General features: G+C 47.3%; 1 protein-coding gene across 3 annotated transcripts in view; it reads right to left on the bottom strand.

The window, feature by feature from the left end:
• VAV2 (vav guanine nucleotide exchange factor 2) overlaps positions 1–27,762 on the bottom strand; it is a 270,523-nt gene that overhangs the window by 16,323 nt on the left and 226,438 nt on the right. For all 3 annotated transcript variants that reach the window (XM_090022197.1, XM_090022195.1, XM_090022194.1), the window contains exons 9-20: positions 19,791–19,890; positions 17,090–17,185; positions 16,526–16,594; positions 10,516–10,602; positions 8,611–8,696; positions 7,073–7,205; positions 5,486–5,595; positions 4,344–4,445; positions 3,559–3,647; positions 2,943–2,959; positions 2,142–2,163; positions 273–400 (exon numbers count right to left, since the gene is read on the bottom strand). In XM_090022197.1, coding sequence (XP_089878323.1) covers positions 273–400; positions 2,142–2,163; positions 2,943–2,959; positions 3,559–3,647; positions 4,344–4,445; positions 5,486–5,595; positions 7,073–7,205; positions 8,611–8,696; positions 10,516–10,602; positions 16,526–16,594; positions 17,090–17,185; positions 19,791–19,890 — 1,039 coding nt within the window. The remainder of the gene's footprint in view (positions 1–272; positions 401–2,141; positions 2,164–2,942; positions 2,960–3,558; positions 3,648–4,343; positions 4,446–5,485; positions 5,596–7,072; positions 7,206–8,610; positions 8,697–10,515; positions 10,603–16,525; positions 16,595–17,089; positions 17,186–19,790; positions 19,891–27,762) is intronic.

The raw sequence follows: 27,762 nt of genomic DNA, 5'->3' as shown, positions 1-27,762 counted from the left end.
GATCAGCACTGGGGAAAGTGCCTGCGGGGGCATGTTTTCAGCACAGCGCTAGCAGGATGAGACAGACTGCTCCGGCCGCTGGTGATTGCAGGCTGCATCCCTCCCTGACCCAGCCTCCCAAGAAGTACCCTTGGAAACTCTGACCCTGCGAGATCACACGCCAGCAGCAAGGGCTATGAGTGCTGTCAAAAACAAACCAGAGGACTCTGAGACGACCCAGCTGCCACAACTGAAGAGTCTCTGGACATTTCCCAACGGGCAGCTCCACTCACCTCCCACCACTGGGAATCCGGGTCCCCTCTCAGCAGCTCTATTACATCCCCAGTTTGAAATGTTAGCACTGGTTTCCCCGGGGGAGCTGGGTTGCCATGGTAATTCTGAACTGCCACCATTTTAGGACCTAGAAAGAGAAATGGAAGAACAGCTTCGTTAATCGTTTTGTTAAAAAGAACAAGACCGGTTGTCACCACCAGATCCCTTTGTGACCCATCCAGCCGTTGTTACTACAAGCACTCTTTGTGACCCTGACCATCAGCTGTCAGGATGTGTTCAGCAGAGATCATGAAGGCTAATGGGATCGGAGCTTGTGGTAGCATAGTGGCAGGGCACCCCTCCTGTGCATGGGCCACCTTCCTGCTCCAGACCCAGGCATGCCTCTGAGGTAGTGCCAGCATCATCCCTGCTGCCCGCTTGTAAGCAGACTGGAAACAGGCGTCTTGAGGCAACTGCAGGGAGAGACCCCCAGACCAGCTTCACCTGGATTGGGAGCATGCATGCAGGTAGGACATCCCTGCAGAAACAGGCTGCCGCTAAAGTAGAAGGACGCCCATGGAGCTGCAATTAGCCTGAACTAAATGGTTCATTTGAGAACGATCAGCAATCAGAATAAAATGTGGGCAGATAAAGATGGGCCCGATGAAACCCCAGCTCATCACCTGGAATTGAACACTGCCGTTTCAGGTAAGCTGTTGTTGGGCAACAACAAGTTACAAACAACCCACTGCATAGTAAGTACCAAAGACTGGGATTGCAAAAGGGCCAAATAACCACTCAGTTCCCACAGGGTTTCAGTGGGGCTGGGGACATAAACTCCCTGTGGTCTCTTTGTAATTCTCTGCAAAAGTCCATATGCTTTGCAAATGATTGCACATGAAATAGTCCTCCTCAGCTGCATTCAGCCATTATTTGTCCTTAACCCTTTCTTAGAACAGCTTTCCCCCCAGCCCGGATCAAAGAGAAGCAATAGGCTTTAAAAGAATCTTTTAAAGATCCCCAGCTCGGGCTAGGTGAACTTCTCTTACAGGAAAGAGGCTTCTTTTGCCGGACAGTGCATTTGGGACTATCCCAGAACCACAGTCTGCACTAGCAGAGGAAAGTACGCTAGTGACCAAAATGAATCATGAACCCTTCAAGAGACAACTGCAGCAGTTGCACCATGAATTATTACAACCACTGTGCTCTGGGCTTGCAATTTTACAGGAGGATGTTCCGCTCCTGTCCGCCTAACCGGGCTCTCTGCCGAGACAAGATTGGTTTATTTCCAGGGAAGATCTGGCACAATAAATTTCCCCCACTCTCTTCGGGACTGAACAGTTATTTACGGGAAGCAGAAGACTTCCAACCAGTCAGTCAAGGAGCCAAACAGCACAGATGCAATAAAGCAAGGCAGAGTCAAAATGTCAGTTGGCATGGGATGGCACTGGAGAAAACCCTTCTTGCGGCTTTAGGTTACTTATTCGCAAAGGAGGAAGAGACTTAGAAGGATTCTCACAGGAGACCAGTTGGCTTGGGCTCAACTCCATTGCCTGTTTTGTGCAGAAAGCAAGGTGCCCTTCTGCAGCTATCAAGGCTTTTTATAATTGAGAAAACAAAAGTGCTTAATGTAGTAGTAGGAGGAACAAAGGGGAGAGGGACCTACAGGTGACAGGCAGGAGCAAATGTCTACAATAGGGCTTTTTGTGATGTCACTATTTTTTTTGGCGGTGGGAGATGGGGGAGAAACGTCTTCAAATGACATTAGGTGCAAAGCCCAGGGAACCCTCTTCCAAAATTTGCAGACCAGCTCTTTGAACCAAAATCCAAAGGTGCCTCCTCCCCCCACCTGCCCTTTTGTAATGCAACAAAACGAAAGATGCCCTTACCAGGTCCTACATTTAATGGGTCCTGCAGAGAAAGAGAGAGAGAGAGAGAGAGAGAGAAAGGAGCAAGTTCAATTAGGCTTATTGCTATTGAATGTACTGGAAGATAAAATACAACATTGTGCACCAGAGCAAGCTCTGCCCTGCCCTTGTTACCACAAAGCCCCACAGGCAATTGTGGCAGGAGTCACTGTTTTCCAGGGGGCAGGGGAATATGGTGTCATTCCTCAGAGATAACTGTTCACGTTTAGGACAGGAGGGTTTCAATTCTCTGTAGGAGCAGACTTCACAGATAGACAAAGGAAATACCAGGATGAGAAGTAATCCCCTTAACTCCCCACACAGGTGATCTGAAAATCAGCATCGCTGGCAGCTCAGTGGGCAAGTATTCCTGGTGGTGCCCACCACCAGTGGAGGGTGAAGACAGTAGTATTTTAAAAAACAGGCCAATTTAAGCTAAAACAAAAGATATCCGTCATCAGGCCTGATCCTACTCAGTCTTTGCAGATCCTACTTAAGTGAAAGGAAACCAGGAGCATTCAAAGGTAACCAGAAACATTTAAAAGAAACCAGGAGCATTCAGTTCCTGGTGGGATCAGACCCAGGTCAGGAGGGGCTCAAAATATTATCTGGTGTCATATGTTCAGTGCCTGCTGGGCACTCTCCCCAAGGGCCACCCATTCTGCCGAAAGCTCGTGGCAGTAATTAAATCTGGACTAGTGAGACACAGCTGCAGTCGGCCAGACAATCCCTCCCCACGGATGGGTGTTCAGCGTGGATGAGAAGGCCGTGAAACAAACATACCTGGTCTGCCGAGGAACCTGAAAATAAACATTAAAATAAAAGGGTTAATTTAGGGAGAACCACATCCTGCTTGACATGTCACTCTGCCCAAGGAGACAGGAGCCAAGTGACTCCATGCACCAGGATCTACGCACCAGCCTGTCTGCATGTGGTGGTGGTTTAGGAGCAGGAGAAAAAGAGCAGATAGAGGGCCTAGGGCTGGTATGTTCATTAGGAATTAGAATAAGAACAACATCCCACCATCACCACATCAAATCAGATGCAGTAGTTATTATACCCTTCTCACTAGGAGTGAATTACTCCCTTCTTCCCTAAAAGCACATACACTTGCTCTCGTTCTCTCACCATCTCCATTAAAAACACGCAGATTTTATCCCATTGTTCTGGCTGGTCACCCAGAGAGAGGAAGTGATTAACAACAAGAAAGAGTTATGATACTGGAACCAGCTTTAATAGAGAAAGCAATTATGTGTTAGTTTTTAATTATTCAGGAATAGGATGTAAATTTTTAGACGGAATTTAATGTAAAGAATAAAAGGCAAAGAAAAAGGTTTTGGATGATTCACAAGCAACAGAGTCCTTTTTGAAAAGCAGCTTAAGATACTGGGTGACTTACTGATCTTGCACGGTGGGATGATTTCCAAGCATTCTTTGTGAGCACCTGCCCCGCATTGCGTGCAAAGATAGCCCTGGTAGAAAGTTCCTCTGTGAAAAGAGATGTTGGAAAGTCATGAATTTCATCTCCCTAATTGCTTGTTCTCCTAATGACCATTTCCATTTTCTTTCACGTTCAATAATTTGTTTTAAGCTGTTCTTGGTGTTGCTGGTGATGCTTGTGGAAGACCCCAGGATTGACCCATTTTGAGTTTATCCAACTACCAGGGGTAAGAACACCCACAGGCCTCCACATTGTGCTGAAAGACCACCTCTACATGAACAAGGTGGCTCCAACTTCTTCTCCTTAGGCTCAAGGATGGGGATTGAGCTTATGTCCACTGCTGTGCTGTTGTACACAGCATGGACACTTGCTCAATGGGAACTGGATTGAAACCCCGGTTCATTTTTACTTTGGCCACCGGTGTTCACCTGATAGCAACCCTTCAAGCCAGGGCTAACTTGGAGATTCAGCGTGGTAACCGCACGGGATGTGGCTCTTTTCCCTTCTACCGTTTCTAACCCCCTCCCCCCCCCCCCATCCTCCCTTCATGCAGGCCACCTTATGAAAACTGGAAGTCAAGGTACAGCCCTGTTTTCCTGCTGAACAAACTAACCGCTGAAGTCAAAATGCAGGGTTAAAATCTCAACCAGTGGATGTATTTGCAAGCAGGGAAAGGCTGAAAGTTAATTCCATAACATTTTCTGGGCTGGCTGATTCCAAAGAGCTGGAAAAACCCGGCTTACCTTAAAAACATCTTGCAAGCTTTGCAATTGGTCGTCTTCTCGAACGTGTACATCTGGAAGTTGTGGTGATTTGCATTGGCTTTCTCTGGCTTAATATTGGACCTGGTTCAAGAGCGGGAGGGGTGGGGGGAAGGTGTGGAATAGGTCAAACCATTCTTATCAGACATTTGGAAGTGCTGGATTTCTTTTAGCAGCTCGCCCACGATGGCTGGGATCGGGTGCAAGCGTGAAAAGTTTTGAAGCCATGTGTGGGTGTGCATTAAATTATTTGCAATACATTTAGGCATAACCCTGTTTCTCTCTCCCGGCCGGAGTTGCTCAGTACCTAGGATTCCCTCTGTGCAGAGGGCCAGTGCGAGGTTGGCCTCACCTGCATTCCCAAGGCAGGCCTTACGCAGGATGCAAGGACTTATTGCCAGTTCTCTGCACAGATTAGGGCTTGATTTTGATGGCTCGATCAAATAACAGCTTAGTGTTTCTCACCACATTTCCTCTCAAAGACTACGGGCAAGCTGTACCTTTTAAGCCCTTCAAGGGAGGACAAGGAGCTGCGACTCAGGATCTGTTACCTCTGCATGCTCCTTTAGGGATACCCATCTCATGGTAACCCCGAATCAAACAGGGCTGAAGTTCCAGCGGTTTTGCTACGCTTGTACCTCTACGCCTTACGAACTTGTATCGATTGCCTTTCTTACTGATGCAGCTGTGAATCTCCATCCCTGGAAGTTTTCAAAATTGGGTTGAACAGCAACTTGGCTCGGACGGTTTAGTCAGAGATGATCCTGCCTTGAGTAGAGGGCTGGACTAGATCTCATGAGGCTCCTTCCAGCCCTACTTTCCTGTGATCCTAATTACTATGTCTGTCTATACCCGGAGCAGCCACTTCCACGTCTACCCAGGCACATGCGCTTTTTGCATGAACAGTTTGGTAGCTGGTATCACACAGGCCACAAATACTAGAAGTCCCGTCAAGCACGGAGCTCCCACAGAAGTCAGGAAGAGGTGCCATGCTCTGGTGGAAGGTGTCCCAAATCTGAGCCCTGCCATGAAGAGCTAGCAATCAGGTGGGCCCAGACGCTTTTTGGCAATGGCAATTATGCTCAAGCAGACTTCAACTTTGCAGGAAAGACTCAAGCACTCACATGGCCATTTCAAACTGCTCCACCCACTTCCTCTTCATCTCTTCCGTCTTGCAGAAGAACTGGAAACCCTGCTTCCCTTGAAGGTGAGTTAGGTAGAACCCGTACGACCACTGCAACAGGAAATGAGAGAATGGATCAGATGCGGTTCTTCCTCCCTGGATACCTTGTACTGAATGCTTCAGGAACAAAGCTTTGGGGTTTGGGCTTGGGCCTCTGCTTTGCCTTCCCCTCTTTGGTCACCTCTCCAATTAGGTCTCCGGAAAGAGTAGTACGGGAGTAGTGAAAAGATGGACTTTGAATTTCTAATGACCATTGCAACACATGACTTGAGGGTTAACTCTGTGCTGCACACCAAGGCCAACTGGAACGTTTTGGTACCAGAAGGGAGAGAGTAACTGGCTCCAAAAGATCAGGTCCCTGGTACTAAAGCTAAGGGAGATTCTCTATTCGCAGTCACCCAGAAAGGACCTTTTCCCCATAAAGGGCAGTGACATATATGCATGCAAGCCAGGTCATTACAACATTAACAAAAAATAAAGCAGGTCTTGCGGTTTGCTTACCATTTTTCCATGAGACTAGAAAGCATGGGAGAGCAAAGTGGAAATATAGCTCATTAAAACACAATGCTACTAGCATCTCTTCAGCATCCTAGCAGCAAAGCCACCAATTCTTTCCAAAATGGGATACGAGTTCCTGGCCACTTTCTTGCTTATGATGCCTGTTAGTTAAGTCCAAGGGTGGATGGAGTTGCTAAACTATGTTGTCATCCCTAATTTTTCTACTTGGGAGGCCCTCAACCCAAGTCAAAACCAAGCAGTGTACATATGTATTTGCAAGTGAGGGAACAGTTTCTGAAGAGCATTCCCAATGCACGAAATGCTGCAGACCCACATTAGAAACCTGCAATGCTGAAAAATGAGGTGCTGCTTCTGCAGCTTCAACTATCATCTACTGAGGAGCAGGTCCAAGAAATTACAAAGGTCCCATCAGATACGTACTCCCAAGAGCTTTGACTATTTTCAAGACAGACCCATTTTAATGGCGTGATGGACACCACCAGTGCAATGAACTGCTCCTAGTTGTGCTCTCCCCCCACCCTCCCAGAAGTCACCAGAGGTTCATTTGCCATTAGGTAGTCTGAAAACCAGAGAATGATAAAGCTCTGATCTCATAACATCACCACCGTAGTGCATTTAATGGTGTAACAGCTGCCATGTTTGCCATCGCCCATCACACCATCATGCATATGCCCTAACCCTTTTTCTTCTATCCTGTTTTGGGGGCTGCTTATCTATTCCTCTTCTGTCCAGACTGTGCTCTCTAAAGGTGTCTTCTCTACTGCCACAGTAACTTCATCTGTTTTAGTCAACTCATTCTAACTTCTTGAGGGTTTGTAGATTCTGGGATCAAGGGACCAGGCTCAATCTCCATTACCAAGCATTTTCAATCTCTGAAGGCTGCTTTAAAATAACAAGACTTATTGTCTGCTGTTTGTGAGCAACTGAGGGGAAAGGGATGCCCAAGGGTCCCAGCTGGAACGGTTAAGAAAAGCTAGTCAGCAGGACTAAGAGGGCTTTTTCTGCCTACCTTTTTAATGTCCTTGTTGTTCATGGGATCGTCGGTCATCTTATGGAAGAACAGCTCAATAATTTCCTTCAGCTCATAACTGTAGCCTTTTCTTTTGCAGACGATTACGACTTTATCAAATAAAAATAAATACCTGCCAACAAAACCCAAATCCAACACCTAATTATACACACCTTTCCAAGAAGGCATCGAGAAGGCTCAGCGGCGGCTACCCCTGGCCAGAGCTGTTAAACATTCCTACCAGCATAATAATTTAATGCTAAGGCACTTTGTGTCAATGCAGCTCGAGACAGTACCCTAGCAAATGAGGACAAAATGTCTAGAAATGTGGGGCCAAGTGTCCCTTTGGTGTCATTCAGCTCAGGTTACAATACAAAATTTAGCCTATGGATCATTTGAATGGAAGTTCTTTAGTGGCAAGGGAGGAACACATGAAAACCAAATCAAAGGATAAATTTTGCTTGGGAAAATTTCTTTGGGGGAACAATTCTTCTTCTAAGGAAAAGTTCTGACTTTTGCTTAGATGGCTCTCAAAGGAAAGGTAAGGCTTTTAAAGGTTTCTCCTATCTATGCAAGCCAGGCATTCAACAGACTTCTCAGCTTTGCTTCCTGAATGACTGTGATCCAGAACACTAGCCAGATGCTTTGTATTTCAGTCGCAGGTACCTCCTAGGAAAGACAGCACACTGCAAAGCGAAAAGCCCACCACCTCTCTTTGAACTGCTGGCTAGAACAACCTAGCAAAGAGAATCTCCTCCATAGACAAGCGGATCATTTTACTCCACAGAAAAAGGGAACACTTTTCCTCTGAGCGCAAGCGATGCAGGACTCAAAGTCAGTTTAAATCACTGTTTCCAAAACTGTACATGTTGGCACTGAACCTAAAATGGAACATGGAACATTTTTATTTGCAAAGCCCCAGGGTGCTTTAGATCTACAAACCCAGAGATTTAAAGTACCAGAATATAACCCTGGCACTTCACTGTGCAGGAAGCCTGTGGACTCTACAATTCCAGTTATTTTGTACTTCCATATCTGACCTGGAAGCTCTACCTCCAGGCATCCGGAGAGATGTGACTGGGGCCTACATTTAAACACATGAAGTGGGCACCCTCCTCACTTCAGAGTGTGGTATTCACCATCCAAAGCTGATTTCAGACCTACGTTTTGCAGCTTGCCTATAACTTCCTCGTCATGGGCCACTTAGTTTCCAATACTGACTGGAGGTCAGCAGCTGAAAGTTGCACCGATGGCAGCTCTCAGAACTAACAGCACCACAAATAGCAAATAGGATATTTAGGCTTTTAACACTTTTTTTTGCTTTTACAAGTCATTTTGGTCTTTTACTGTAAGCAGCCCTGAGCCTTTGTTGGGAAGGGTGGCATAAAAAAAACCTAATGTATAAATACAATAGTAAGACCACCATCCAGTTACACTGGAGTCCATCAGGGTGCATCCAAGAAGGGGGACCTCAGGTTTTTTGGTGCATGTCGTAACCTCATCCCTTTTGTTATTTAATCCCTCCTTCAGCCACTCACCTGTCCTGCTTCGTGTGGTTTACTATTGAACGCACTTTCAGTTCACCATCTATCTTCGGCCTCCCAAATTCTTCCAGTTTCACTTGCTGTGGAGAGCAAAATCCAGCTTAGATGTCACAGCAAGGAGAGGTTTGAAATGTTGAAAGGCTCTGAACTGAAAAGACGTCAGAGCGCTCCTCTCATAAAAATAAATGAGATATTTCCCTAAGAAAACAAAGAAGAAAGACCTTCCCTACTGAAGCCCGACTGAGATCTGAAAACAGGCATGCAGCAAAATCATTCAGGGCCAGATCTGTAAAATAACTGTACAAAAGCACACCACCGTAGGAATGATGCTGGCTCTGATGAACCTCCGCACAATAGGAGAATATTCCCAGGTCGCAGTAAGAAAAGGAGGCCCTTTCTTGCAAAATGATATCCTAGGCCACTTCCAATGTAGTCTGCACTGAGCAGTATGGATTCATATAACCAGCATCACCTAAAGCAATGCTGATTTCCAGGTGGATCACTAGCAAAATCGAGAAGGGTGTATGCCAGTTGTGTTAGGATCCAGATTAAAAGGAGATTAGTTACTGCTGGACTCGGATGACCAACCAAAGCAATGTTTTGTGTGCAAGGTCTAGCAATCCCATCCCTCTTGCAAGATGCCAGCTCAGGAGGGAAGAAATCTCATGAGATGAGTTTCTCTCACAACATTTTCTACGAAGAGTGATACAAGAATACTGGACCCCTTCTGGCTCTGGCTGCTCCAAAATCAGAAATTTGGAAGAGACTGGGGTCTAAAGTTCTTGTCTGGGCCTTTGTTAGGCCACAAAACTCACAAACAAAATGCTCCCCAGCGTTGTATTATTGAGTGGTATTAATAGCTCCACCTACACAGTGCTCTTTTTTTTTTCTTTTTTGATATAAAACAAATTCTTGAATCAAGTGTCACTGTTGATAAGAAATATACACACAGCTGTTTGCAATATTTATAATCTGTCATTACTGCATGGCTGCCCTTTACAGGTTCTTATGCATAATAAGAATAAATCCACAACTTCCAGCACGGAGAAATGAAATTAAGCACAAAGCAGAACGTGCGTGGGATTGATTTGAAGAAAGGAATGACGGCTTTGCTAACATTTCATCTTCCACATGTCATACCAGCTCTCTGACTGCACTGGAGAAAAGCAGATGCTTAAAACTCCCATTTGAATTCCAAATGTTATAGAACATGGTGTTTAATTGTTTGTACAGATCAGGGTTTATTGTAATGGGGTCTATCAAAATCTATGAGCCGGAAAAGCTCACATCCCACTGATTTTTCTCAGGTTTCTCCTGAAAAGGAAGGATGCTGTCCCAGCTGTCAAATACTCATCTAAGAGAGACAGCTCTGTCCTGAAATGGACTTGGGGTAAAACAGCATCACAAAAGCTCCTGCGTGCTTTCAGGAACCATTGGCCTCAACTGCACCTCACTGCATCAGGTCTTCAGGAGGCATCTCGGAGAGTTTTAAAAAATCAGATCTGATTGCATTTGGTCCTTATGTTTTCGGAGTGATATACTTCACAATACATTAGTCCTTTCCCATGATTTAGTGATGTTTATTCATCTGCTCCATTACCTTTACAGTATAATAACATATTTTAAAATAGCAGCCAGATGTGAGATTTTCTGAGAAACATGAAGAAAATAAATCTGAAGATAGTGGCAAGAGACTGACCAAGCCAAAATGAGTCTTTCATAAATAACAAACAGAGGGTATAAGTAAGATTTATTAATGCAGCAGGGGGGCTGGACCCGAGGATTTGACTAGGACCCTTCCAGCCCTAAACTTCTGTGAATCTGTGTATGGAAAGTTTATGTATATTAATAAAGTTAAAATAGAAAGAAGGAAAAGAGGGAGAAATAGGTCAAACTTACCAAGTTTTCTATAGAGCTCTGAAATTCACTTATTTTCTTTAAGGTTTCTTTGTCTCTCTTGACTTCATTTATGTACATGGCCAAGTCCTGAATGGAAAACAAATGTTAATTCAGTTTTCCTTGTTCCCTCCTAATCAAGAATCCTTGTTAAAAATGTGATAATATACAAGTGGCCACTTTGCCAAGCAAAGGTATCAGCCACACTGAAGGAATGTGAACAAAAAGCAGCACTTTCTGAAGGGAGGCTTTGTCAAGGGGAAAATTCAACTGGAAACTCAGAATGAGTTCAGAATATTTCTTCTGGATTGAAAACCATAATCCATTGATCGACAAGGTTCTTTGGGTGAATATGATATCTTTTATTAGACCAGCTTCAATAGCTGGAAAAAATGTTTTTGGCAAGTTTGGCAAGTATGTCCTTAGACCAACACAGCTACAACCTACACCCTATAATCCACTGATTAAATACAAGCACGTGGGTCACATAAGCCAAAAAGCGTCTGGGCCCACCTGATTGCTAGCTCTTCATGGCAGGGCTCAGATTTGGGACACCTTCCACCAGAGCATGACACCTCTTACTGACTCCTGTGGGAGCTCTGTGCTCGATGGGACTTCCAGTATTTGTGGCCTGTGTGATATCAGTCAGTACTCTGCTCTCCCACACTGCCTACTATAGCATTAAATCTGTCTGAAAGGTATTGGTGTGAAACACTCTCCCACCCTTTCCCCTCATGCCCTTCTTGGGCAAATTACTTATTCAACCAGGCAGGTACTGTAATTCTGCTGATAAACAGGAGAGGGCAGGTAGCTGAACTAGTATTAGAAGCACAGGGAAGATTATGGGGATATTGGTTGTAGCTGTGTTGGTCTAAGGCAGGGGTGGGCAAAATATGGCCTGGGGGCCATTTTATCTGGCCCGTGGGGCCCCTAAACATTTAGAAAATGTAATATTTATTTGCTCCTGGCTGCCTGTTAAAGATGACAGGAGCCATGGGCAGCAGGACCCAGCAGCAAGGCCCACCCAGCCTTACCCCCCCAAACAGAAGTCCCTGCCTAGCAAAGGCTTCTGGCCCGGGACTGTGGGGCTGTTTCTGCTTTCCTGAGCCGGCAAGGGAAATGTAGACAGCTTGCCAAAACTTGGTAAGTGGCCCTTTGCCTGAAATAACTGCCCACCCCTGGTCTAAGGACATAGGAAGACAAGGCTCTTTGGGTAAATGTGATATCTTTTATTAGATCAGCTAAAGGAAGTTTTAGGAATTACAGCACTACAGGACATGCCACTTTCATGTAATCCTCTGTAGCCAAGGTCCTCTGTATTCAAGGCACCCTTTGAGATTCCTTCTGAATACTTAGGTCCTTTGTATCCCCTCCTTGCTCCCTTCATTTATCTTTTACCCCACCTGCTTTCTGCACCTGCAGCTTCCCTTCATTTCCATCCTACTACAAAAGGCACAAACCAATTACTGATCTTAATCAATCTACTTCTTCTGCATCCCCTGTCAATACATTAATCTGGTAGACAGTAACCCTGGAAGTCTGCCTTGTCCACATACTAGCTTCTAAGGGGCCCAGACCCCTTTTGGTACCATGGCACCTCTCCAGAAAACCATGAAACATTTGCTAGTCCCATTTATCTCCACACAATTTACTTGTTGAGGGCTTTCATGGAGTGGGGCCTATTGAAGCAGCAATTTTTGAATGCTGAAGTCCTTTGAAAGGTAAAAAAAAAGCATACAGAAAAACTGGAAACACCTGAATTTACAGCACCTGCCATGGAGATGCACAAGCCTCACAAAGCTCAGCTACACAAAGTTGGATTTAATTAAAAAGATGCTTCCCAGATGAGGAAAACCCTAGAGGATTTCCTACATTTCTGTAGGGAAAACCCTACACTTCTGTCTTCTTCTCGCTGTACATTGTCATTGTATTGTACAGCTTGCTTCCTTGCTGCCCTGAGTCTGACCCATACAGCAGAGGAAAACTCCTTTCTCCCATCCAAATAATTTTCTACTACATCTTTAACCATATTTTATACCTATATTTATAAATAGACCTATCTATGGATGCACTTCTTATCTTGGCTCTTCTGTCTCCTTTCCTTCAAATCGCAACTCTTGTCAACTTGGATTAAATCTGAACACAGCATTTCTCAAGACATCCCCTCGAGTTCAACCCTTCCTCAGCTTTCCAACACCAGGGGGATTAATCACAGATGATAATCGCAAACCTAAATGACAATGCTTATAACATCACATCATGCCCATTGAAAAGAGGCAGTGGCAGTGGCAGTAACACTTAAGAAGAAAAATGGAACAGAAAGCTTAATCAGGTGAGGTAAGATTCCCCTGGGTGTCAAACTCCTCCAACGCTGTGCCCTGCACTGCTCTCATCTGCCTTCTCCTACTGAGTAGATCATCTCCTATGCACACAGAGTGCTGACATATATAGGGAACCATCAGCCTGACAAAATGAAAGGACTCGGCAACTGGTCCCATTTGCAATTTAATGAACATGATGCCAACTTGTTTCCAAAACAATTTTTTCGCAAGCAAGATTGGACACCCAGGCGAGGGAATCCTGCACACCCCAAACAGCTATGTGTGCAAATCCTGAACGAATGCCCTTGCATTGCACAACACCGACCACCAGCTTGTGCAAACCCGAACCCTAACTTTAAAACGTGAGCAAAGCAGGAGACAACCCAAGGTTTAACCACCTTGGAAGATTTCTCCCTAGGCCTATCTAACTAGGCCATCGAACATATCATTTGTGTATTCACTGTTTTCTAACACGCAAGAGCAAGGTTAGAATCTAAATGAAATAAATTACTGGAGAACTAAACCTAAATTTGCACAGAAAATACAGTCACATTTTGCTACTTCCTAGGCCCACGGCAAGTCCCACACAGTCTGAGTCAAATCTCTACCCTGATGATGTGCAAAAAGTAAAGCAGACAATCCTGTCTGATAGCTATTGGCAGCTTCATAAAGAAAATGCTGAACTTGTGACACAGCCAGGGCTTAGGTTTTCTATTTTTTTATTGCTTTAGCATCTTGTTTGACAGAAACTCCTCTCCAAAAAAAAAAGACACCAAAGCAGTGCATGGAAAAAGCATATAGGACTCACTCCCTTTTCACAACCTTAGCCAAGTTTGATTTTTCATTTAATCACACAATGGATGGTGAATTTTCAGATTGGGAATTATTGATTGGAGATGAAATGGCTTGTACCAGCACCCAGCACTACAGGAACGTCTCCCTCTTGTATACTAAAACACAACGATGCATTTTCAAGAACTGTTCTCCTTCCCAATTCTTTTGCCTGTTCCCAGCTTCAACTACTGTTTGTTGCTCAGATTTATTTTTTCCCCAGTCTATCCATGCATCTTCTGCTAGTCCCAGACATGCATTTGCTGATGTTTCCAGCACAGACGGTAAAAATATAGTCAAAACAGACCAGGCCCACTGAAGTTAATAGAGATTCCAGTGGACTTCAGCAGCCTGTAGATTGGGCCTGTGTATCCCGAGGGGATGTATATCCTTTATGTGAAATGCAGATTATACACACCTCCATCTCGGTTCAACAAGGGCCTTAAGCATGCGCTTGAAGTCAGGCATATAAAACTCTTTACTTTAAGTTAAGCACCTGCTTACATATCTCACTGAATAAATGCCCATGGGCCTCATCCCATAAAGTACTGAGCTCTCTTACTTCATGTGGACTATGGTAGGCACTGAAGACTGCAGAGCACCTGACAGCATTGGCTCTTATGGGCATAGTTTTTAATCCTTGGAGCAGAAGGTCTCCCTTGATCCTCAGTCAGTTAGGTATATAAGCTGTTACACGGCCGTCAGAAAGCCACACAGGGCACGCAGACCATTTGTACAGCACAAAGAAGGAATTTCAGAAAAAAAAGATATTTTACTGGAATCCAAATGTTTAGGCCTGTAATGTGATATAGTCAACCTAGGAAAGATCCCCAAGACAGAGGAGTTAAGTCACTGATTACTCGTGTTCATGTCTTGTGTAGCTGGGGGTTAGAATGCAATGTCTTTCAAGCAATCCTAATTTTAAAATAACCTATGGACCAGTTTTGGCTAGCAGGGGTAATGTCAAAAAAGGTCACTGAACTTAAGCCAGTCCTGGGAAATTCAGCATAATTCAAGAAAAAGCCTCAGAGGCAGAAAACCCCCCAGTGACCTCAGAATGTACTGGCCAGCCCAGGGACATAGGCTCTGCAACACTATCAGAAGACGCCTTGGAGTGAACAGCCAGTCTTTGAAAGGCAGGTTCTGCTGAGAGTTACAAGAATAGGAATTCAAAGTCTGGGGGACAGGGTAGTGGGAAACACATCATGGAAACTAGCTTTAATTTAGTCTTTGCTGAATTTTCCCCCCTTACTTTTTCAGGTTTTCACTGAAATCTCAAATGTTTGTAACTAAAAATGGAGGTTATGTTTCAGAAATGTTCAGTTTGTGGAAAAGCCATTTTCTGTTTTGAAAAAGCAATGCTTCGATGGAAAATCCCCAGCCATCTCCAGTTCCAGGGCCTGAATTACACAGCATGTCTGCTTCTGCTTCGTACAAAAATAAGGCAGAGACCTAGAAGGATGACTATGATTTTCACAACACACATTTGGATTCAGAGTAACACCACTGGTGTCTGAGGAATTACTTCAGATTTGCAACAGCAAAAGCCAGAGTCAAATGGGGGAATATGACATCTCCATACAATGGTAATCAGTCTTAATATGTCAATAAGATGCCAGCCCCCTTCTAGGGGAAATAGCAGTGACAGTTCCCTGTCTGTTGTGAAATAATGATTCACATACCAACCAATGCACACACAGTTGGTGTAAAGGAAAAGCAGTCTCTCGACTTCAGTCTGATATGTTTCCCTCTGAAGTTTCTCTATCCAAGGATGGACTCTCCATCCTTGAAAGTTTTCAAGACCCAGGTAGACAAAGCCTTGACCGGGATGATCTAGTTGGGGATGGTCCTGCTTTGAGCAGGGGACTGGACCTCTTGAGTTCCCTTCCAACCCTCATTTTTTTTTTATAATTTATATAACTGACCTCCTCTCTACCAGGCAGAAGTATTATCCTGGCATAAGCCTTACTCACTTGAAGAGTTTGCAAAGAAAACCAGACTTTTGTAGAATCTCAGTATCCCCAAGCTGAGTGATGTGGAGCATCCAAGTCTGTTTTATTTATAGACATCATTGTCTTTTAGGAAGCAAGCTCTGCACTTGTACAGTGTCCATTAGGGCTGTGCGAAATGGCACTGTTCCATTTTGACTTCAGTTTAGAGGTGTGGACGGAAGTGTTTTGTTTCAAATTTCATTTAGAGTCTAAACAGCTGCTCCATTTTGCTTCGTTGAAATAGTGAGGCTATTTCAACGTTTCTACGGACCATCGGGCTAGGGATGGGAAGTCAGCCCAGCTGGGCTGAGTTCCCAACCCCAGCCCCATAATCAGGCTGGGGAAACAAACCTCAGCCTGACCATCATGCTGGGGAAAGGAACTCAGCCCAACTGGGCTGACTTCCCATCCCCAGCCTGATTGTAGGGCTGGGGAGGGGAACTGAACAATTAGGCTCAGTTCCTTTCCCCAGCCCGATCGCAGCACTTGGGAGGGGAACTGAACCCAGGCTCACTTCCCTTCCCCTGCATAGCCCTTGCTCTCCCCTGTCTCCCACCACCTCGCTGCTGGCTGCTTTGAAATGTTTTGACTAGCCTTGTTTTGTTTCGAGGCTGTTTTGAAGCCCTTTGTTTCGATTCAATTTCGCTGCTTCGAGCTCGAAATGAATCGGAACAGCCGGCAAAATTTCCCACAGCCCTAGCATCCATATGACAGAGTCCCAACTTCTCAGGAGCTATTGTGATAAAAAAAAAATAATGCCAACAGTCCACACCCCAGTTTAACTCCAGCTCAACATCCTTCAGAACAGCACAAGGAATTACCCAACATGCTGCAGTTTTCACTTCCTTGCTGCTAGGCCGTGCCCCCTACCTGCATGGCTTCCAAAGCTTCCTTGAGCTGCTGCTTCTCAGGCCGATCTGACGAGTGGCTGAGAAGCTCCTGGAAGAAAACATTGCGGGACTGTGAGTGAAGTTTCACACACTACTGCCCACATCATGTTACAAGCACGTGCTACAAGCCATAAAGCAATTACTGCATGCCACTCTGAACATAGAGCAGCGGCACTCTGGCAGGCGGTCCTCGGCTATAACTAGAAGAGGAGGCACCAGCAAAAGCTGTTTGTATTCAGTGGCTTCATGACACAGAGCTGGCAGGAAGAATTTCACACGTAATCAGATTATATGCAAGCTTATTTTATATTCATTAGTTGCCTCTCCGGGCTAACAAGTGTGGAATTACCCTAGGTCGCTGTACTTTAAAAGACGGCACAGATATTGTGTCGTGCTAAGCAGCTGTAGTAATTATTTTGTTCAGAGGATAAAAAGCCCTTGCTCCACGCTTCGACATGATGATTCCATTTTCTGCTGGAAAAGCCCAGGGATGCAACAGTGGGGGAAGGCAGCCACGAGGAAATTCGGATGCCGAAACACTTACTTTTAATAGGAGATGATACTTCAAGACCCTCTGCATTGGCACCACCAGCAGATCTTGCAATTTGAACTTTCCTTCCTGAACCTTTAATGTGCATTCCTGACAAACAAGAAAGCAAAGCAGTGGGGAAAAGACAAACAGTTATAAGGCAGATTTGGTTTGCTCCTGTTAACTCTTAAAACATCATTAATTCCCGATTTTCCAGTACACCTCCTGGGTTAGAAGGGGCAGGGTTTTCAGTTAAGTTTTATAGACAGTGCCTCCTAACTTTTCCAGTGCTAGCTATGCTATTCTGCACTGCCCTGGAGGAAACCTAGATTTGAGCTCTTGCTCCTGTCCCCTGCCAGGAGAAACTATAGCAGACACAATCCTCATGCTTTGCTCAGTGACCACTCCAGCTGGCTCAGAGGCTAGATTGCTAACTTCTGATGGAAATCCTATTTGGTCTTCATAGGGGAAGTTTTAACTGGGACATTGTGCGATTCTGACCCAGATCCACTACGGTAAAAAAAATACATGTCTGCACAAACGCTCCCTTAGCCCAGGCCATATTTAACATCAGACGCCTGTGCATTGAGATGAGACTGATTCACTGCTGACTAGATTCCCTGGCTAGACTGGCTCTGCTACCAAATGGAAATGGAGTTAAGTGAGGAAAAGTGAGCAAATAGCTAGAGGTCACAGCAGCTGCACTGCATTCTGGGACTAATTTGGACCACAACCTTTTGATGAAAAACCCAGAGGTGCATGTTTAAAGAACAAACCCAATTATTCTGCGTGAGCGTTGCTGCTTTTGCACGCAGAATTAAAGCCCATTTGCGGAACATAAAGTAACAGGCCCCGACAGCCCAGCATGTCGAGTTTAACATCAAGCCAGATGCAAGAATTAGTGTGGGAAACAAATAGCAGCTCAAAGGCCTTGTCTTGTCTTGGGTTTCTTTGTTTTGCACAATAATCTGAATCAGACCCTATTTACATTGTCACTTAAATCAGAAAGGAAAGGGAGTCTCGTGGGTAGGCCTAGTGGGACACCCTAGCTAGTCTTTGAATGCGAGAGGCTAGGGTTGAATTGTGCTTTGCCACAGGCCTCTTAAGTGACTTTGCCAAAGTCTCACAAGTCCAGATTTCTGAAGGTAGTTGGATGCTATCCAAACACCTTTAGGGGACTACTTTGTTTTTGTTTTGCTTCACTTCACCCTCCATAAAACCACCTCCCATACCTTCGCAGGGTGTTACGAGGAATAGCACATTCAAGAGTTTGAGGCTCACACATACTACGAGGGTGTTTCAGAAATGAATACCAATTTTAAAATAATACCATTGTGTGTGCAATGATCAGTTACTAGACCGCATCGCTTCTCTCTGTAGCCAAGTGACATGGCCACATGGGTGGCCACTTGATCCTGAAACTCCCTTGTATATTTATGGGGGCTACATCATACCTAAAGATGAGAAATCCTTATGGGATTTCCCCTGTGATGCAGGTACCTGTGAATCTAAATAGGGTGTGGATGGGGTGGCTTCCTAGATTTCAGACACAAACTGAGGATGTTCAACAGCTTAGGACCTGAAACCAATTCAGCCTGGGCTCAGCTACTGCTCATTTCAATGCAGGTTGTCACAACTCATGCATGAGCTGAATTTGGTCCAAAGTATCTCCTCAAAGGAGGCACAAAACTAGAACAGTGGAAGGTCTGGGATGGTGTGGAGCAGACCCGAGGTTGGCAGCTGTGCGTGTGGAGGTGTGCCATACAGAGCTTGCCCAAAGCATGCCTGGCTTTAGCATCAGAAGCACATCTGTGCAAGACACCTCTTGATCCTGAATTCACTGGAATCAACAAAGTCTCTCACTGGCTGCCAATTAGGTCCACAACAGACAACGGTAATGAAGAATTGAATCTTAATGGGGTGGGAGGCCTCATGGCAGTCACCTTAGGCTGTGGAGACCGAGGGGGAATGGCAGACGGCTTTTAGTGCACACAGCCCTATGAGTGCTTCTGAGCAATACAGAGATGAGAGGCAGCAGGGAGTCCCTAGGCACAGGAACCTGGTAGTTAGTAGTGCCAGGACATGGGGAAAAGCTTCCCCCCTGAAACCAGAGAGGTGGCTGGGGGAGCCAGGTCCATTCCTGCAAGGTGATGCCCCTTCGACAAAGCATGGGGCTCAGTGGGTGACACTCCCCGGCCTGCATGCTGCAGGGTTAACTGCCTCTCCTGGCTAGAGGACTCGGACATGGGGACTGCGGATGCACCTTGCAGAAGGGGAATGGATCAGGTCTTTCCTTTTCAGCCTTTCTGGACTGTAAACAATCAGGAGCCGTCCTGCTGGCAGTGCCCTCCCTTGTTAGGTTTTAAGAAGCAGATTCTGCTCCATAAAGTCACAAGAGACCCAGCCGTGCAGCACAGGGTGGGCACCCATGTGAGCCTGGAGATTTTGTTCTGCTTTAGGCTGCCCAGTAACCTTGAGGACGGCTCTAAGTTACACCTTGAACTGTTCTAACTTGGTGGCCATCCCAGGACCTGGGTAGCACAGCTTTCCCCTTCAGTCCCCCAGCACCCATATCCCATATTGCCTGCATATTTTTTCCCTTCCTTTCCAAAGTTTGTTGTGTCCCAGTAGCTGATGTGCATGTGGGGGGAGGCCGAAAAGACATCCTGAACTGGATGGCTTGTGCATTTTCCTCAATGCCCCTAAGCCTACTTACCTCCACTTTTTGCCTAACGTCCTCTCTGTTTGCGATGAGGTGGTTCAGAGTGTTCTGGGCATATTCCATATGGCTGCAGTACTTGCCATAAATCAATAGCCTGTAGTGGGGGAAATCACAAATTTAATCGGAAACATTTGCTGGCAGTTATTACTCGTTATAAAAAAAATATGGTACAAGCACAAAGCAAACAGCTGCTCTCCGGTATAACCGCTTAGCCAAGTATTAACACTTTTTTACTGTGCCACTAACATTGAAACCCTCTGAGGTTTTCAGAGGGGCATGTTTGAGCCCGCATGGGAGTCCGGCCACCAAAATTAGGCCAGGAAGAAGTGGTAAAGGCTTTTCAAGTTGTCCACTTTGTAATATGCCACAGCTCACCCCTTACTTGTCAGACCCTAGGGCCCGGGCATATTTCCAGCCATGGTCTATAACCCCCCTGCTTCCAAGTTTGCTTGGGTGAAATCGGATGCTCAGCTCTAATTAGATGATGCACTGCTAACACTCTGCTGCTCCAAATTGCCACAAAGCTCCTGTTTGTGCAGGAGGAAAGGACTCGAGATTCTTCACTTGGAAACCCACAAATATTTCCTCTTTCCAAGCGTACACAAACCAGCCCAGCAGAGGGCATCTGCTTATCCCCTGTATTTCTAGCTCTCCAAAAGCCTGAGCCCGCTTCTCCATTTCAGACAAGAGCTTCTTTGAAGCAGTTCTGCGGTAGGCCTGAATCAAAACACCGGAGCAGGGACGTCTCAGGACTTCGGGAGAGCTCGGTTCTGAGTCAGACGCTGGGTCCCTGCCCAGTCTTTATTTGCACAGCAAGCTGAACCCAGCCCCGAGGACTCAACATCCTTCTTGGTTCTTTCGGTGGCAGTGGTGCCTAGCTATGCACTGGGTCTCCAGTGTGCTAGGTGCTGTACAAAGACAGAACAAAAAGGTTTGTCCTAAAAGGCATCGTCCAGACCATTCCTGTGGCCCAAGCTCATCTGCAATGCTAATACATGGAGCCCAAATTCTGTTTCAGAAAGAAGCGTTAACCTCCTCCCCAACAAACCACCACGTTAAACTTCCAACATGAAGATCTGCCCTTATCAGCTTGTTATAAAACGGCTTCATCCACGGTAAGTAAGTATGCTCGGCCATGCACAGTGCATCTGATCCCATGACTGCAATAGAAATGGCATTGCCCACAAACTGAACGGAGCTGGGAGGGGTGTTAAAACAACTCTGCAGCCCTAGATTTCAGGAGGGCGGACTTCAGCAAGCTAAGGAGAATAATCGGGGAAGCGCTGAGGTCCCGGGGGGGGGGGGGGGGGGCCGGGTGTCCAAGAAGACTGGTCGCTCCTCAAGGAGACGATCCTCCAAGCCCAAAGGGAGGTAATCCCAACACGGATCAAAGGGAGCAGGAGGGCACACAAGCCCCCGTGGCTCACCAAAAGGATCCGGGAACGTCTCCTAGCTAAAACGGAGGCGCACCCCCAATGGCAGGGAGGGGCCACCCCCCTACACTGCGGTGGCTCGGGGATGCAGGGGGGGGTCAGGGAGGCCAAGGCGGAGATGGGACTGGGACTAGCTTCCCGGATCAAGGACAACGAGAAGTCCTTTTTTAAATACACAGGGGGCAAAAAGAAGGCACCAGGTAACGTGGGGCCCCTGCAAGACACGCTGAGAAATTTGGTTGTCACACCAGACAACAAAGCTAACCTATTTAACAACTTCTTTGCCTCCATTTTCCTGAGCAGGGACCAGATCAGCCCCCCACCGGCCCCCCCCAGGCCCCAGGGGAGGCGCACCCAGGCCCAGGGTCAGGGCAGATCTAGTCCGGGAGCATCTGGCGGGACTGGACGTGTTCAAATCAGCCGGTCCGGACGATCTCCACCCCCGAGTGCTGAGGGAATTGGCCGAGGTCATTGCGGGACCCCCGGCACGGCTGTACGAGCCCTCGTGGGGCTCTGGTGTGGGGCCGGAGGACTGGAAGAGGCCAGCGTGGTTCCCATCCTCAAAAAGGGGAGGAAGGGGGACCCGGGAACTACAGGCCAGTCAGTCTTACCTCGATCCTGGGCAAGCTTTTTGAGAGAGTTATCCTGGCGCACGCCCACGAGGGGCCGGGGGGAGATTATGCTGAGGGGCAACCCACACGGGTTCATTCGCGGCAGGTCCTGTCAGACCAGCCTGGCGGCCTCCTACAACCAGATCACCAAATCCTTAGACGCAGGGGGAGCAGTGGATGTCGTCTTCCTGGACCTTCGGGAGGCCTTCGACACCGTCTCTCACCCCGTTCTCATTCAGAAACTGGGGGCTGCGGTGTCGACCCCCGCACAGTCGGACGTGTCGCCAACCGGCCGGAGGGCCGCGCCCAGAGAGCGGTGGTGGCGGGGCATGTTCGCCCTGGAGGGACGTGGGCAGTGGGGGGCCCCAGGGCTCGGTCCTCAGGCCCGCGCTGTTCAACATCTTCATCAGCGGCTTGGACAAGGGGGTAAAAAGCACCTGTTCACATTTGCTGATGACACTAAGATGTGGGGGGGTGTGGGCACGCTAGAAGGGAGGAATAGGCTGCAATCAGACCTGGACAGGTTACAGGGGTGGGCGGAGGAGAACAGGATGGGATTCAACACCGACAAGTGCAAGGTGCTGCACCTGGGGAGGAAGAACCAGCACCATACCTACAGGCTGGGATCTCCCTTCTCGTCAGGGCAGAGGCAGAAAAGGATCTGGGAGTCATCACTGATGCCAAGATGAACATGGGCCGGCAGTGTGGGGACGCGGTCAGGAAGGCCAACAGCACCTTGTCGTGCATCCACAGATGCATCTCGAGCAGGTCCAGGGAGGTGATCCTCCCCCTCTATGCGGCACTGGTCAGGCCGCAGCGGGAGTACTGCATCCAGGTCTGGGCGCCGCACTTCAGGAGGGACGTGGACAACATGGAGAGGGTCCAGAGGAGGCTGCCCGCATAGTCAGGGGGCAGCAGGGCAGGCCCTACAAGGAGAGGCGATGGGACCTGAACCCGTTCAGCCTCCACGAGAGAAGGCCGAGGGGGGATCTTGTGGCCTGTTACAAACTAGTCAGGGGGGATCAGCAGGCATTGGGGGAGTCCCTGTTCCCCCGAGCACCGCCAGGAGTGACTAGAAATGATGGGCAGAAGCTGGCAGAGGGTAGATTCAGATTAGATATCAGGAGGCGCGACTTCCCGGTCAGGGTGGCTAGGATCTGGAGCCAACTTCCAAGAGAAATGGTGCTGCCTCCTACCCTGGGGGGCTTTAAGACAAGGCTTGGCAATCACCTTGCTGGGGTCCTTTGACCCCAGTACTCCTTCCTGCCCATGGCAGGGGGTCAGACTCGATGATCTGCTCAGGTCCCTTCTGACCCGACCAACTATGAAACTATGAAACTCTGCCATTAACACACCTTAAGCCAAGGTGGTCAGATGGTCCCGTTTCTCTGTATCTGGCTGTCTTCCTCAGCCTGGGACAGTCAGAGACCTCTCAGGCAATGCCTCAGTCCTGGGGAGCTGCATGTCCTGCCAGCAAACAGCCAGTGGGGCCATTAAAAGGCAAAGTGAGTGATACCCAAAGCAACTTCAAGCTCATCCCCACTGCACCTTCTGCTCCCTGCTCATGGCTGCATTCATGGCAGTCAACACAGCACCCCCGCCCCTGCTTGCCCAGAGTAGTCATGTGTCCTCACTTAGGGAACAATCCCAAAGGAAGTGCACTGCTCTACACCCCCGAGCCTTTCCTGATCATTACCGCACCTTTCCCCTTTCCACGTTACTAGTCATTATGGTCCCTTTCACCCTCACTATACATCACAGGCAATTTATTCACAAGGAGCACTCCGGGGGCTTCACTGAGCTGACTTCTGAGCAAGACAGAGAATCGATTGGCTCAGTATATGCAAAGGTAAAAGGAGCATGGGTGGGGGAGGAGGGTCCTATCACTGCAGATTGCCATTACCCTGGATGCATATGCCACGTACAATGGCTGCTAAATAGCGTGCCCTGCTACAGCTATGGCTTTTCTTGAGATTACAGCATAAGCAGTGATCCCCCCTGACATCTTAATCAGCTCTCCCCTCATTAATTACCGCTGCTTTGTTTTCCATGCTATGCCGTGTTAGCGGTATAATTTGCACAAGGCAAACGTGCATGCAGTGCGACAAAACATGCGACTGGCCTGGGAAGGCTTAAAAGGTCAAAGAAAAAAACTTTCACTGAGGCTGCCAGCTGACCACCCCGATGCTATGAAGCTACATAGCTGGTCTCTCAGCCGCTGCACAACGCACCTTTGTTCTCCCAACCACAAACGGACGCAGCGCATGTTCTACGAAATGAGCAGCAGCCGCCTCGAGCACATGTGTCTCTTTCATGGAAGATGCTCCAAACTTTTTTTTTTTTTTTTTTTTTAACCAGGCCTCCCAACACTTCTTTGAGGCAGGCAAGCATTATCAGCCCTGCTTCAGAAATGACAGCAAAATGACTTGATCGAGTTCACAAAGCGATTCTGTAGCGAGGATCTGGTAACGGAAGGGAGGATTCCTGCATTTCAGTCCGGTCCCTGGATCGCTGTGCAGTGCTCCTTCCCCTCTTTCAAAATGCTCAGGATTATAATTGCAGTAAAAAAGAAAAGACCTCCCTGAGACCTAGGCCCCAGTGTGCTAGGCTTTGGGTTTGCCGACGCGTAAAAGGGTTTACACAAGGCAGGCAGCCTTATCAAATTCAACTGAAGTCTTATCAAATTCAGCTGGAGTCGCTGTAGCCTGGCACGGGAACGAGCACTTGTAGGACCAAGCGACTTACTTGAGTTCATGCTGGGTTGGTTGTTTTTTTTTTTTTTTTTAATCGGTGGCTAGGTACCCTGTGGACAAGCCTGCTTGGGAATCCAGGCAGCATATTCCACCTCCCCAAGTTTACACTGGCTGTAAATTTAAGCAGCCAGACACGATGAAAAAAAAACCTTGCTGTGGGTATTTCACTCAAAAGCTCATTAATCCTGTATGAGGATGGTTACTTCCCTTCTCCCTCCACCCCCCCGCCCAGTTCCTAGCCATTAAGTGTACTGTTGCTGATAAGACAAGACTCATATGCTACCATGGACTGTAACCCATCCATTATTTCAGAGCCCTGTCATGTGGTGGAGGAGATCGCTGCACACCTGACCCAGCACCGCTTTGTAAATCTGCGATTCTCAAATCCAGCCAAGTAATTGAATAGAGAGATTTATGGGATTCTCAATACCTGATGAAGCTGCAGTCGATGCAGATTATTCTTCTGGCTCCCCCCCCTTGACAACTTCTGAACATAAACGATCATACCTCGGCTGTCAGCACCGAGACAGTTCAAAAGGAGCTCCAAGAACATCAATTCCAAACCTTTGGCTTGCATTGCACGAGATTTACAAACTATTGCGCTTAAGGAAAAACCCACAATGTGCGGGAGTGATGCATCATTGCATTTGGCAGCCTCTGCAGGCACGTGTAAAAATAAAGAACAGCGATGATACATTAGAAACGAAGGGCGTTCCTAGGATTAAGGCAATGGACTGGACTCCGGAGACCCATGCTCACTTCCTGGCTGCACCGCACAGTCCTCTTGATAATAACTTAGGGCAAGTTGCTCTGCCTCAGTTTGCAATGGGGAAAACTACAATTCCCTTCTCCCAGCCATTGCTGACCTTAATTACTCGAGTTATTTGACACATGGACCGTCTCGCTAAGCTGTCAGAGCCGGGCACTACTGACAATACTTATGCTGTGGCCGCATTGGGCCCTGATCTCCGTTGGATCTCAGGAGAATAGCCAAACACAAATAATGCCTTCACACAGTCCCAACACCAAAGAAAAAAGTCCGAGATGCTTCCTTTTACAGGAAAGAGGGAGGCCCTTTTTCCCCATAACAGAGCCATATGAAAACATGACTCTAGTCCAAGGGTGGGCAATTATTTTAGGCTGAAGGCCACTTACTGAGTTTTGGCAAGCCATCAAGGGCTGCATGACAAGCAGCCCTCGACAGATTAATAGTAATTTTCTAAATTTTTTAGGGGCCCCATGGGCTGGATAGAATGGCCTGGCGGGCCGCATCTGGCCCCTGGGCCGTATCTTGCCCACCCCTGCTCAAGTCTCATTAGATCAGCGAGACCAGCAGCTATTTCATTCTGCCCCTAATCAGCCTGATTCTCCATGCATCTCTTAAGCTTTCAGGGAAGAGGGACTGCAAATGTTTTTCCAGGAGTCCACCCATCATATCAGCCCACTGGCCATTACATCCATAACGCAACTCAGCTCATACATAATGCAGGACCTTAAAATGCTTCTCTAAACTCTCCTATCTGTGATATGTCCAAGGAGCAGTTGGCCGGGCATATTTTTGAGATCAGCATCCTCCTGCATGTCGCGCTATCCCCCTCGAGTGCTGTGAGGCTTGCCATCCAAAAAGAATAGCAGAATTTCAGAGATGTGCCTGAAGGAGGAGAGGCGTTGTATGGTGGCTCTTTCACCTGCCTGGGAGGTCGGTGCAGCAGCAGGGCAAAAAAACAGACAGACAGACGGATGCAAGGAACAGCAGCACCAAGATAAGACACTTCTGCTTTCCCTCCCCTCCCCAACAGGCCATTACTGCAGTCTTTGCTCCTACCAGGAGGTAACTGCATTGTTCAATTCAGTAATACTGCGTGTGCTTGCTTCCTGCTTTTGAATCTGTGCAGGAAGATACTTCGTGAAAGAGAAGAGCCCCGGGTTTCAATCCACTGAAAGATTTTCCGCAGTCAGACTCCACTGTTAAACGGTGTCCCAGTGAAGTGGATCTAGCCTTGCGCATTATATCCTGGCTCGTGCTTTCTCCCTATTTTTCTGCAGTACATCTCCAGTGCCGTATCACCTACACTTAGACGCTATTCAGCCAGCTGGCACTGGATGATAGAGATGGCCAACTAGCAGTGAGGATCAATAGCAGCCGCGAGAAATATGTTGCCCTTCTCAGGTAACAATTGTCGAGTGCTTTACAACCATTAAGGGAGGCAGTCTCGCAGTTCGCCTATCAGCAGTAATAGCAGAACGGGGTGAAATCTCCTGGCAGCTTCCCCTCTACTTGCTGACCCGTGTTATCTGCACATACTTCACTTCCCACTGTGCTTCCAAACAGCGACCCGATTCAGGGGGTGGAAGCCTGGTCTTACTGAAATCTATAGGGAAAGCCCCCAGGGAGCAAATTTGCACCCATAACCTCCTTAAAATGTTCCTTTACTCCATTAAAAACAAACTTCCAAAGCTGCTAGGTGACACAGGGACGCAATAATGCACATCACGGCACTAAGAGGTGCCGGCAGGCCCAAAAGGGCACTCGTGGGAGGGGAAGCAAGATGGCCCTTCTGGATCCTTGTACCCACGTGCACGACACATTGGAAATCCTACTGAGCACTCTCCTCACTTCGTGCCAGCCTGGACTGCACCATTGGACAGGTTCTCCCAGGACAGGCTGGGAAATGTAATTTTCACAGTTTTGGAGAAGCAGAATGGTAGCTCTGATTAATACAATGGAGTGGGGATCATATGACTGGCATGCAGTTCCCACCTCTGCCACATACTCCCTAAGCGACCTTAGGAAAGTCACTGCACCTCGCTACCCTTCAGCTCCCTAGTGGTAAAATAAAGGTGCTTCTTCCTTTCTCTTACCTTAAGTCTACTTAAATGTCATGCTCTTTAGGACCTGCCTCTTTAGCTCCGCACAGACAACCTGGCACAATGGGCCTCTAAACACCACCCAAACAATAAAACAGCAAAGCAGAATAAGTCTGCGTGTCAGGTCCATAAGTGCAGAACGCACTAACCACTCAAAGGGATGTTGTTAAAGCTACAGGGATACAAGCAGAGCTAGCGAGAAGCAGAGAGAAATGCCTCCCGCACATGGATCAATATGGGTTCGCAGAGGGAACATTGACTGCATGTTCCTGTGATGGGGGGTGGGGAGAGTCAGAGCCAA

Source organism: Crocodylus siamensis, chromosome 11 (genome assembly GCF_052110815.1).
Source record: "Crocodylus siamensis isolate JL-2025a chromosome 11, ASM5211081v1, whole genome shotgun sequence".
Taxonomy (NCBI): domain Eukaryota; kingdom Metazoa; phylum Chordata; order Crocodylia; family Crocodylidae; genus Crocodylus; species Crocodylus siamensis.
This window is presented reverse-complemented; position numbering and strand designations above follow the sequence as displayed.